Here is a 12,345-nt window from a genome sequence, read left to right as displayed (position 1 = left end):
TGCTCAGAGCCCCTTCACCCTGACCTTGGGTGCTTCCAAGGATGGAGCTCCCACCACCTCTCTGGGCAACCTGTTCCTGTGCTTCACCACCTTCAGCATAAAGAACTTGTAATAAGTCGGAAGGGTTGGGGGGGATCTCCGGAGGTCCCGTACAAAACCCCACCCTATGGTGAAGATCATTCTCCCCATTTGGTTACGTGTTCCTTGCCCTACACCCACAGCGTCTGCCCAGCGAGAGCCTCTACAGTCCCCCCATCATTATCAAAATCATCGACAACCGTCCGTTCGGCCGCCGGCCCGTGGTGGGGCAGTGCACCATCCGCTCGTTGGAGGAATTCTACTGTGACCCCTATGGCGAGGAGACAGACGGTGCCCAGGAGCAGGCGGGTACGTGGGGAGGAGCTCTGGGGGGCTCCGCTGGGGCACGGCACGGCCAATGTGTGCGAGGGCTCTGGGCATGGCTGGGGTTGCTCCTGGAGCTTGATCAGGAGCTGGCTCTGGGGGTCCCTAACAGCTGGAGCTCACGCTCGTGCCTGCTCTGATTGCAGATGATGTAAGCCTCACGCCCAGGGACGATGTCCTCATTGACATTGATGACAAGGAGCCTCTCCTTCCCACCCAGGTATGGAGCAACGCTTCCTCACTTTGTGTGACATGGGTGCAGGGGCGGGGATCAGCAGGACATCCAGGAGGGCATTCCTGGGCTGTGGGTCAGAGGATGGAGCACCCTGTGGGGAGCAAGGGGCTGCAGTGGCACGGGCCCCATGTGGGTCCCCCTGGTCCCACCAAACCCAGGAATATGGGCATGCATTCCTTTCATTGCACAGTCAGACACCTGTGTGTGATGCACCAGAATGCGTCCCCGTGAGCCCTTTTGTTTGGCCTTTGCAAACCTGTTGGGATCACTGAGGAACATCTTGTTCCCTGCTCGCCCTTCCGTGATCAACTCCCGCACGAGGGTTGGCTCTGCAGCAGCAAAATTGGAGATTTCAGGCATGGTGTTGTTGCAGGCTTTGCAGTGGGACCCCCGGGATGGGGTGGCACGGGGCTGCAGGGGGGGGGTCCCCTGCTCCCCAGGAGATGCCTTGAGCCACTTGTGAACCCACTGAAGCCCTGGGCCAGCCCTGGAGAGGAGGGAGGTGGCCAAAGTGCTCCTTTTCAGCATTTTCCCAAGTGCAAGGCTTGGGCCTTCTTTACCAAAGCAAACATTTCCAAAACAACCCCCCCCCCGCCACGAGCTGCGTGGCTCGGTTGGACCCCAGACGGATCCTCCTCCCTTTGTTTCTTCATCTTTCAATTCTGCCCTTTGTTTTGGAGGAGCGGGGGAGGAGGCAGCGCGTTCCTGGAAAGCCAACCCAGAATTCCCACTGTCTCCCTCCCCAATCCCAAATCCTGGCCCTGACCCCACTCCTCCCGCGGTCGGAGGTTGGGTGATGGCCGTGCTGGTGGTCCCGCACCCGCGGAGGGGTCGGGGGGTGAAGGAGCCCCCGGTTTCACGAGGACGGGGACGGTTCCCAGGTGTGCACGGTGTGTGGCTCCGGAGCCTGGCCTCCCTCCCCCTGGTGGGTGATGGGAACAAAGGACTGCTGTGTTGTCCCCGTCTGAAAGAGAGAAAACGAACAGATGCGAAACCTCTCCACTCTGAGGCTGCGTGGTGCATCGTGTCCAAGCAGGGGGAGAGGTTCAGCCCGAGGTCTGCTTAAAGCCAGGCTGTGTGCAGTCCTGCTGTTAGCAAATGTGAAGAAAAGCAGCTCCTGGGGCTCACACAAAAGCAGTATTTCTGCTGCAGGATCTTCTGGGCTCGGCCTTCCTGCTTTGCTCCTCTGCAGGTTTGGTTGTGCAAGGACTGAGCGTGCACATGCAGGTGGCCTTCCCGCATGCATGGTGTGGGTCTTTCTCTCCTTGCTCCTCGTCCTTGTGGGAAGCAGAGCAGGAAAGGCAACCCCTGGGTCCACCTGCAAAGGTTCTCTTCCTGTTGATAAAACCGTCACAGGGTTCACAGAATCAAGGAACCATTGTGGTTGCAGAAGACCACTAAGACCACCCAGTCCAGCCCCACCCCAGCCCCACCGTGCCCGCTCATAGACCTGTAGAGACATTAAGGTTGGAAGAGTCTTCCAAGATCATCCAGTCCAACCCCACCCCATCCCCACCATGCCTGCTCCCAGAATCATAGCAACATGAAGGCTGGAGAAGACCTCTAAGTTCATCAAGTCCAACCATCAACCCATCCCTCGCGGTGCAGCTGGAAGCACGGTGTTTTCTGCTTAACCCAAACTCCACCGTGTGCCCAGTTGGGCCCCCACCCCTCGTGTTATGGACACCCCACCTCGCAGGCCCTTGGCTGCGTGGTTCACAGGACGAGGTGCTGTCCTGTGTTGGGTCATACAACGTTGCTCCTACACTCTGCTTTTGCTGTGTGATGTCTGTTTAGCCGTTGTTGCTCTAACCCCATTGCTAACCAGTCATTTTAATTTGTAGCTTGTGGAGGGCATGACCGGCTCAGCACTAATTAACCCGCCGGCTTCTCGGTTCGAGCCTCAAGTAGGTATTGCTTCATTTCTAACTTGCTTGATTAATTGCTTTAACGAACGGTACGTGTACGTGTATGTAAGGATCTGCAAAAATGGAGACGTTTCTTTCAGCGCTGGGTCCCATGAGAACACGGGGCAGAGGGAGGTGTCTGCAAAGCTCCGTGCTTTCGGTCTGCTTTGGATGGGTGCCTCAAGAGCCATGCTGGAAAGGGAACTGTCTGGGGGCAGTTTTCCACCCTTCTCTTTTTTTAAATGCTTTTACAGGGCATGGCACAACGGGAGCTGGATCCCCGTGGCTCCCTGTGGCTTGGGATGCCTCAGTTGTATGAAACACAAATCTCCCATCAAATGGCAAGTTAGCAAAGCTATCCCAATCCAAAAAGAAAAAAAAAAATGGAATCTGAAAACTATTTGGGATGATTGGTTATTTGCTGTGCTGGCTAGTTCCAAAATCGGAGCACATATTTTACGGCTTATCCCGTTACCGTCGGTTGGAAGGGCTCTGGTGTTGGAGATCTCCTGGTGGAAGTGGGTGCCAATGGCCCGTGCTGCAGCCCAGCTGTCCCCAGCACTCTGGCTGGCTTTGTTCTCCTGGTGCTCTGTCCGTGCTTGGGGGCAGCCCATGGCACTGCTGTTGACGTGCTTGGGGCATGGGACATGTTCAGGGCAGGTCCCTGCAGTGGGATGAGGGATCAGGATGAGCCAAGGATAACCCAGAGACAAATTCCTCCTTGGGAACAGCTTGAGGTGAGGGACACGGGGAAATGATGAGCATGGAAAAGGCTTCCCCAGCTCCCTGGCTGTAGGGCGACCCATCCATCCCAGTGCCTTGGCCAGGGTGTCCTGGCTGGCACACCCAGTGGAGCAGAGGAGGAGTGCTGATGTGGTGTTCTCCAAGGCTGAGACCCAGGGTAGCATCTGCAGAAACATGATAACCAACATCTGGGGAGGTGCACCCATAAAAGGCTGAGCTGTTCCGGCACGGATCTGCTCATCCCCGCTGCAGAGCTTCCTCCCAGCAGGAAATCTGCTGCCCAGATGGAGCTGTGGGGATGTCTGAATCCGGGGCAGCGGCTCAGCTCCTCTAAAACCAGTATTTTTTAGGGCTGTAATTATCTGTATTCCCACAGAGATGTGTGTAATTATTAGACGAGCAAAAATAACAGTCAGGACTTCAGGTCTCCCATACCTGCTCTGCTCCTGGCTTTGCTGTCCAGCCAGTAACCTGTCTGTGCCTCAGTTTCCCCACCTGTGATGTGGCTGAGGTTCACCAGGAGCCAACACACCCATTCCAAGGCAACTCCTCAGCTTTCCGCAGCTCCTTTTGCTCAAGGCTGAAATGATCTGTCCAATGCGTTTTGTGGAGCGCATTGGGTTGAGTTGTGTTATGTTGCGTTGGGTTGAGTTGTGTTATGTTGCGTTGGGTTGAGTTGTGTTATGTTGGGTTGTGTTGGGCAGCAGGTCTGCATTTAGAGGTCTGGAGGATGGAAGGAGCTTAGTGCCCAATAGCTGGTGAAGCCCTACGCTGAGGTGCAGCACAGCTCAACCTCTGGGTTATTTGGAGGGGGATCCAGGATGCTGTATCTTCACAGGGGTCTGCCTGCTGGGTGGAAGTTCAGCACGTGGCTGTGTCCAAGCCATAACTCCAGACACGCTGAGAGGGAAGTTGCAGCATGCTGATGGAGTTCTAGTTTTAAAGGAATTTGTTTTGAATCCAAATTTCTTTGTTTCGGAGGTGGTCTACCAAACTGCCTGTACAGGGAGGCCCTGCAAGGGCTCTCCTGCTACCCTGGGTGCTTGGGGTGATGCTGGGATGGGATTCCACTCAGGCTTTCTCTGGCTGAAACAGCCCTGGTCCCTCTTCCATCCCATCCCACATCCAAGAGAAAACTCCGGGGATGCTGTCAGCTGTCAGCTGATGGCTGAATGAAATGAATGCTCTCGTGGTGCAGCCATTACCCCCTGGCTTTTCCATCCAGATGGATTAACATCCTTCGCAGTTAACATCCCCGCTGCTCCCCTTGTCTCTTCTTCCCTCCATCAGTAGAAATCAGCATCATTATCTAACCAGGCTCTGTCTCGAGGCGGCAGAAGATGCCGTGGGTACGGGGCTGGATTATCCTGAGTGCTTTCTCTGTAACTCAGTACCTGTGGAATGCTGCAGTAAAGCCACGGTGGTCAGAGCGTGGCTTTTTAAACAATAAAACGGGGGAAGCGATGAAAGGCAACATTAAAAAAAAATAACAATTAAAAAAAAAAAAAAGGGAGGCGGGGAGGCCTCGGAGTTAATTTATGTCATATTTCTATTAAAAACAATGTCTGTTCAAGACAGCAATTTAGAGTCTGCACCGCTGGCTTAAAACATAAACCCAATAAACCTCTGTTATGATTCCTCCATTAGGTCAGTGTGATGGAATTCTGCGGACTTCTAAAATAAGACATCATTATGTTTCAGGAATGTTTCAGGAATCGCAGTCAAAGCCCCTTCATCTTTGCCTGTCCCAGTTTCAGAAGCGGTGCTCTCGTAAAACATATACGTTTTCTTCTTGGAACAGCGTCCCCAGAGCTGAAATGCCATTTGAACAGCAGATGGGGCAAACGCTCCTCTGCGGCGCTGTGGGGATCTCCGAGGTCTCCATCCCTCGTGGTTCTGGGATGCTGAGCCCCATGGGTGAGGGATGAGCTCGCCCATAGGAGTGCTGGGAAGCGCTGCCGTCACCATTGGGCTGTGCCTGGTGGGGATGTGTCACTCTGGTGTTCCTTGCCGCCAGGAGGAAGAATTCATTGACTGGTGGAGCAAATTCTACGCGTCCACAGGAGAGAGGGAGAAGTGTGGCTCCTACTTGGAGAAGGGCTTCGACACCTTGAAGGTGAGCGGCCTGGCTTGGGTCCGACTCGCTGGGGCCCCAGCTGTGACTTCCTTCCACTGGCTTTGGTTTTGCTTTTGAGCGTTGAACCTTTCTTTCTTCCATGGGGAAAAAAATAGAAACATTAGATCATTTTCCCCAGGGCACAGGTGATGTTGCTGTTAAAAATAACTATTCTGCTTTGAAAAGCTGACTTTCTTTGCAGAATGCCTTGAAGATCTTGCTGCTTCACTAAGTAGCGGAGGAAAGGGGGAATGGACAAGGAAAGGTGGAGATTGCAGAGGGGGGATTTAGGTGGCCCACTGCAAGAAATGCCAAAAAATGACACAAGATCCAAGTAGGACCTTGGGTAAACCTTGCCTGGTCCTAAGGGAAACACTCCCAGCAAGGAACTCTCTGCTGATGGAAGACCCTTCGGGCCATCTTGGCACCATTATTTTTGTAGGACTGCCAAAGGGGATGTCTCTGTCCCTGTGGGTGGTGCTGCCTTCAGGCTTGGGTCGCTCTTGTCCCGGATCCGTTGGGACACAGCTGCCCTCTCCTTCTCCTTCCCCAGGTCTATGAGACGGAGCTGGAGCGCGTGGAGGCCTTTGAGCACCTCTCTGACTTCTGCCACACCTTCAGGCTGTACCGTGGCCGGGCGCAGGACGCCAGCGATGATCCCTCAGTCGTGGGCGAGTTCAAGGTGGGCAGAGAGAAACCTGCTGGGGTTCAGTAAGGACAAACATAGGGCGCTGCACCCGGGGAGGAACAGCCACACCAACTGTGCAGGCTGGGGGGCTGGGCTGCTGGGGAGGAGCTCTGCGGAGAAGGACCTACAGGTCCTGGTGGCCCATGGTTGACCAGTGGTTGACCATAGGAGGTCTGTGAGCCAACGGGGTGCCCTGGTGGCCAAGAAGGTGATACAAATGGTGTCTTGGTTGACCAGCAGTTGACCATCAGTTGACCAGTAGTTGGCCGCAGGGTGCCCTGGTGGCCAAGAAGGCCAACGTGACCCTGGATGCATTGCACAGAGCATGGCCGGCGGGGCAGGGAGATGCTATCCCAGCCGTCTCCATGAGCTGTTGCACGATCCTCATCTGCAGTGGGTTTGAGTCCATCTGTCCTTCTCAGGGTTCCTTCAAAATCTACCCTCTACCCGACGACCCACGCGTGCCGCTGCCGCCGCGGCAGTTCCACCAGCTGCCGGCCAGGGGCCCCCAGGAGTGCCTCGTCAGGGTCTACATCATCCGTGCCTTCGGCCTGCAGCCCAAGGATGCCAACGGGAAGGTATGCTGCTGGGGGGCTGCTGGGAGACCCGGATAGGTGACCGAAGTTTGGAACTTAGGAGGATGGTGGTGACAGCAAAAAGAACGGTCCCCTTCTTTCTTCCTCCACTGCAACACCTGGGAATGCCAGCAGCTGACTCTTCCTCCATCCTGAGGACTGGTTAAAATAGCCCAAGGAGATTTTATTTTATTTTATTTTATTTTATATTTTATTTTATTTTATTTTATTGTGCCCTGGTGCCAAGGGAAGGAAAAACGATGGCTTTCACCTGTCTGCTTTTTTTTTGCCGAGCGTTGCTAGTCCGGTGCAAAAAGAAAATGGTGCTGGTTCAGAAAGAAAATGCTCATTTTGTTTCAGTTTGAAACAAACAAACAAACAAAAAAAAACCAACCCAAAACGTGGAGAAAAATCCTTCTTAAACCTCTTTGCTCCACTGGAAAATCAGGATGAAGTCTTACCTTTGACATTTGGGTCCTTTGCGTTTGGAACTCTGTTTTTGAGTTGATGTCATCCCATCTCCGTCCCCATCCCCATCCCATCCCATCTCCATCCCCATCCCATCCCATCCCATTTTCCTGTGCCGTGACCTGCTCTTACGTTTTCATGCCCACCTTTAGTGCGATCCCTATGTGAAGATTTCAGTGGGAAAGAAATCCATAAACGACCAAGAAAATTATGTCCCCTCTACGCTGGAGCCTGTCTTTGGAAAGTAAGTTCTAGTTCTGCGTGGATACCGTGAGGTTTTTGTGTCATTTTGAGGGAATAGAGCTGGGCTGTAGCCAGAACTTCCCATTCCCTTCCATGCTCTTGGCTCTCAGTCCGACCCGCCGTGGTTCCATCTTCTTCCTGGGACTTTTGAGCTGTGGAGCATGGGGTTGGAACTCGATGATCTGAGAGGTCCCTTCCACCCCAAGCCGTTCTATGAGCAGGTCTTCTACTTTGTCACCAGAGCAAGGAGCCACCAAGAGGGTTGTGGAGCATCTGCCTCCTCCCACCGATGGCAGGGAGAGTTTGGGGCAACTCTGTTAGGCACTTTGGTTTCACGTCTGATGGAAAGAGATGATGAGTGGAGGTCTGTGACATAGGGCTCCCCAAAGTCATATGCCCATGAAAAATAATTAGAAAAAGAGTGATTTATCAGCTCTTTGTCATTGTTTGCCCCATGGTAGCTTGGATAAGTGGCAAAAAATGAGGTTGTTTTCAGAAGAGGGGTATTCCTGGGGGCTGGAAGGCACCATGGGGAGCAGGCAAAGCCTGGTGGTCAACCTCTGTGTGCCAGCAGGGTCTCCTTGAAGAGCTGGGACGTTGTGTAGGGCATCGTGCTTCAGGACAAAGAGGGGTCAAGCCCCGTGGTGTGTGAGGGTCCGGCTGGCGGCCTCAGGTCTCACCAGCTCAGGCTGTCAGTGCTGTGTCTCCTTCCCCAGAAAAGAAGAGGGAGAGAGGGAGGGACACCAAAGGCAGGGATGGAGCAAAAGGGACAAGGATGGAGCGAAAGGGGCAAGGATGGCAGTAGGGATCCTGGTGAGGGCTTGGAGGACCCCACGGGTAGACAAGTAATTTCCTCCTCTTTGGCTGGACGGAGAGGGCAGCTCTGTTTTCCCAGGGGGCACAGAGGGGCACGTCCCCTGTTGCAGCAGCTGGCTCCCGGCCATGGGCCGTCTAGACGGCGGCCGCACCTCCCACCCGGCCTTTACAGCGCGGTGTAAGAGCGGGGTCCTGGCTGCTGGCGGCTGTTAAACCTCCCGTTTCACGAGCTTTTCCCTGGCTGCCTTCCAGCTCTCGCTAATTACTTTCTGCTGACCCCCAGCTCCTCCTGCGCTCTTAATTGGTGGCATAATCGCTCACTTCCCCTCCTTAAAAGCTGCTGTGGGTTGGGTGGGGGCTGCAAGTGGAGGATCCTGGTGGTGCTGGGAGAGACCCGGGCTGTCCTGTCACCCTGTGTCCTTCAACATCTCTAATGCCCGTGGCCAATGGCTCTGACTGCATTGGGTGTTGTGCTTTGGTAGGGCCTTGGTGCTTTGTCTCTTGCTACCCTTTATTTGAAGAGGGGGAGTAAGGTTTGCTGTATGTTATGTTGGAATGTAGGCTGCTGTAGTGATGGCAGAGGAGACAGCACAAAATACGGTGCCTGGGACCAACAGAAAAGGGTGAGGAGGCTTTGGGGATGGCCAGTCCCATGCTGACATCAAGCTTGGCCCCTTATTTCAACTCTGTGCCCTCAAAGAGCAGATGGTTTTCCAAAGCTGTCATTTCTCCCCCATTCTCACCCCATGGCGATGAGGGTTCCTGGCTCTCAGTGCCTGCTCTTTTCCCCTGGGTGTTGCAGTGACTGCACCAGTTAGCAGATGGAGAACCTAAGGAAGAGCAAAGTTTGCTCAGGGTTGCCTGGTGGCATCTTCAACAGCAAACCCAGCGCAGCACTGATAGAGTTGTAGAGTCACCTAGGTTGGAAAAGACCTTCAAGACCAAGACCAGCCATCAAGCCGACCTGTGGGGCAAAGATGTGCAGTGGTGGCACCTTCCTGGTGGGGCAGTGCGTAGGGCTTGGCTCAGCAGCACGACCCCCATCCCGTGGACATGTATGGTCTGATTTTTGGGTGGTGGTCCTGTGTGGAGCCAGCAGCTGGACTCGATGGTCCTTATGGGTCCCTTCCCACTTGGGATATTCTGTGATTCTGTGATTTCCTCGGCACAGGATGTTTGAGTTGAGCTGCACTCTGCCCCTGGAGAAGGACCTGAAGATCACGCTCTACGACTACGACCTCATGTCGAAGGATGAGAAGATTGGGGAGACCGTCATTGACCTGGAGAACCGGTTCCTGTCGAAATACGGGGCGCGCTGCGGGCTTCCCCAGACCTACTGTGTGTAGGTATCTCTGCATGCACGGGCTGTGGATCTCCACAGCTGCTGAGGCTTTGTGGTGCTGAGCTGGCAGTTCTTCAGCCCTTGGGGTGATGGGCGTCCTGGCTTCAGCTGGGTTGGGTCTGGGGGCTGTTGGGGCACTCGGGTGACACTAGTGGGACGCTCCACTCACCGGTGGGCTCCTCGTTGAGGTTGGAGATTCTTCGGCCCCATGCTGAGCTGCTGCTTTCTCCTGCTTGCTTCCAGCTCTGGGCCCAACCAGTGGCGAGACCAGCTCCGTCCTTCCCAGCTGCTCCACCTCTTCTCCCTGCAGCACCACTACAAGGCTCCCACCTACGCGTCCGACCGCCTCATCTTCCGGGAGCAGGAGTACACCCTCTCCGAGCTTGGTAACGGGGCTGTGGGTGGATTGCCTTCATCCAGAGCAAGGGCTGGCGTGGGGGAGGGGTCGGGAACACATCCAAGGGTTGAACCCAAACCTCCCATCCGCCGTCACCGCAGCCTCACCCTTCCCTTGGGTGGCTGGGAGCATCCTGCCCGTGGTGGCCGGCTCTAGCCCAGGTTCCCCCATCGCTGCCCGTGTGTTGGCCGCTCGGTTCTGCCACTTGGGGCTGTGGTCACTAGGGGGAGACAATATCACATATGGTGCTGGCATGTCGCGGCTCATGCCTTGGAGGAGACGTCACCCAGTGGCAGTGGAGACGTTCTTTTGGTGTCCCCCCAAACCCCACAAACGTGGAATTCCCCGAGCATTGACTGGTGCCCATCCAATGGGGCCTGGGGGCAGAAGGAAGGACGGGTTGGGCTCAGGGAGGAGGTGGGACCCCCCCGGCCGGGCCCAGGAGCTGCACTTTGGGCAGCACAGCCCAGGGCTGGTGCCCACCTGGGGCACAAATCCGTGATGCTGGCGTAGGAGGAAACCAGAGCTCCTTCAGAGCCCCATGTTATGGGAAAGGCTTTCAGCGAGGGCTGGGGAGGTGTTAAGCAAGCAGGGTCTTCCCCCCTCTCCCAGCCCCTGCCTTTCACCTTCCTCTGCTTTAATGGCAGCGGGTTCAAAAAAACAGAACAAAGTCTGATGCTTGACCTCGAGGAGATCTGGAAACCAGCTGTGTGCGCGGAGCGGTGTCAGATCTGAACCTGGCGGTATAAAGTGAAGCTATTAAACACGAGAGCATGGATTTTACAAGCCCTGCAGCCGAACCATTATTCCATAACCCCCACATTTGTTGTTTTCTGAGAGGGGCTTTTTCTTTTCCTGCGTGCACACACACGCACACACACACACACGCACGCACGCCAGGTTTCCAGTGCTTGGGAAATGGCCCATCTGTCTGAAGTTAACCACTTCAAGATATTGCCAAGAAAGGAGCTGGGATATATCACCTGAAGGTTGCGGAGCTGCAATAGTATTTATGGAACGCATTTCATTTCAAAGGTCCTCGAAGGTGCATGGCCCTGAGGTGCTGTGGCTATGAGCAGCCGTCCTGGTGAGGTCCCACAGCTGCCCCAGTGTGGCCGTGGGGACCAGGACCCACCGTCCTCTCCCTTCTGTCTGCCACCCCAAACCCAGCAGAGGAGGACATTGCAAGGAGCTCATCCCACTGCTCTCCTCCCTGCCCAGCCTGAGTTCCTGGCTGCTTTGAGATCGTGGAGCTGTGGGGTTGGGAAAAGGCTCCGTCACTGAGTCCAGCCATCACCCAATGCTGCTGCACCACGTCCTTCAGTGCCACATCCACGTGTCCTGCAGGAATGGGGACTCCACCACCCCTCTGGGCATTGTGTTCCTGTGCCCGAGAGCCCTTTCCATGCAGAAATCCCTCCTGATAGCCAGCCTAGCCCTGTTTGTGGGAAGGGAGCTGACCCTTCTGCCTCTCTTGGAGGGCTTTAAGCATGCGCTGGACAAACGTCTGCTGGCGATGGCAGCAGAGCAGCAGTGTGGGTTGGACTGGGAGGTGTGAGGAGGAAAGGAGACAGAGAGAGGGATGGAGATGGGGTGGATATGTGGGCTTATGGCTGTGGGGGCCATGGTGCAGCCCCAGCTGCTGTGATTCTTGGGGGGGCCGAACCCTTGGAAGCACTGCAAGCTGAACCAAGCCCCAGATCCCGCAGTCCTTGTGATGTTTGCAAAGAAAGGGATAGTGCTGCCTGCTCCCGTGGCCTAACGCTGCTCTCGGTTTGCTCTTGGCAGAGGATGGCAAACCCCCCAACCCACACCTGGGGCCGGTGGAGGAGCGGCTCGCCCTGCACGCGCTGCGGAAACAAGGGCTGGTGCCGGAGCACGTGGAGACCCGGCCCCTCTACAGCCCCCTGCAGCCCGAGATCGAGCAGGTGAGCGGTGCCACGGGAGCATCCTCTGCTTCCCAGCCAGCGCTGGGGCTGCCCCGAGTTCCTCTGGAGTGGTAGGGATCCTGCAGGCTCCTTTGGCAGTGCGGTGGGAACAGGACCTTGGAGATACAGCGTGTTAGTGCTGTGGCAGACTGGCTGTTTTTAAGCCAAACAAAAACCACCATGGGCTTCTGTCCAAAACCAGTCAGAGGCCGGGTATCTGTACTTAGCCTAGCTCCTTTCCCTTCACTAACATGTATGTGTGCTTTATGCATTTGGATCAGAAAGTGCTGCTTCCCAGAGAGTGCAGCCATTCGTCCTCATCTCTCTTACATGTTCCAGTTGCACTGCGAAGCCGGTTTGTGCGGCCGGTTCTGCAGAACCCCCTTTTTTTGGTTCATTTTTAACCAGTCTAGTGTGGGAGAGGGAAGCTGAAATTCATGATTAGAGGCAGGAGGTGGCTGCTGTCAGCTGGCCAGTGGGTCTG

The 12,345-nt window shown here is 55.3% G+C and overlaps 1 protein-coding gene across 10 annotated transcripts in view; it reads left to right on the top strand.

The window, feature by feature from the left end:
• Positions 1-12,345, top strand: part of DYSF (dysferlin) — a 68,660-nt gene that overhangs the window by 37,234 nt on the left and 19,081 nt on the right. For 6 of the 10 annotated variants that reach the window (XM_021395031.1, XM_021395030.1, XM_021395036.1 and 3 more), the window contains 10 exons: positions 222-387; positions 549-622; positions 2,482-2,544; positions 5,306-5,404; positions 5,958-6,086; positions 6,515-6,670; positions 7,288-7,379; positions 9,366-9,536; positions 9,780-9,922; positions 11,722-11,861. In XM_021395031.1, the coding sequence (XP_021250706.1) occupies positions 222-387; positions 549-622; positions 2,482-2,544; positions 5,306-5,404; positions 5,958-6,086; positions 6,515-6,670; positions 7,288-7,379; positions 9,366-9,536; positions 9,780-9,922; positions 11,722-11,861 (1,233 nt within the window). The remainder of the gene's footprint in view (positions 1-221; positions 388-548; positions 623-2,481; positions 2,545-5,305; positions 5,405-5,957; positions 6,087-6,514; positions 6,671-7,287; positions 7,380-9,365; positions 9,537-9,779; positions 9,923-11,721; positions 11,862-12,345) is intronic. The other 4 variants (XM_021395035.1, XM_021395034.1, XM_021395038.1 and 1 more) reach the window with 1 other exon arrangement.

The sequence above is a fragment of the Numida meleagris genome, chromosome 4, assembly GCF_002078875.1.
Source record: "Numida meleagris isolate 19003 breed g44 Domestic line chromosome 4, NumMel1.0, whole genome shotgun sequence".
In the NCBI taxonomy this organism is placed as follows: Eukaryota; Metazoa; Chordata; class Aves; order Galliformes; family Numididae; genus Numida; species Numida meleagris.
This window is presented reverse-complemented; position numbering and strand designations above follow the sequence as displayed.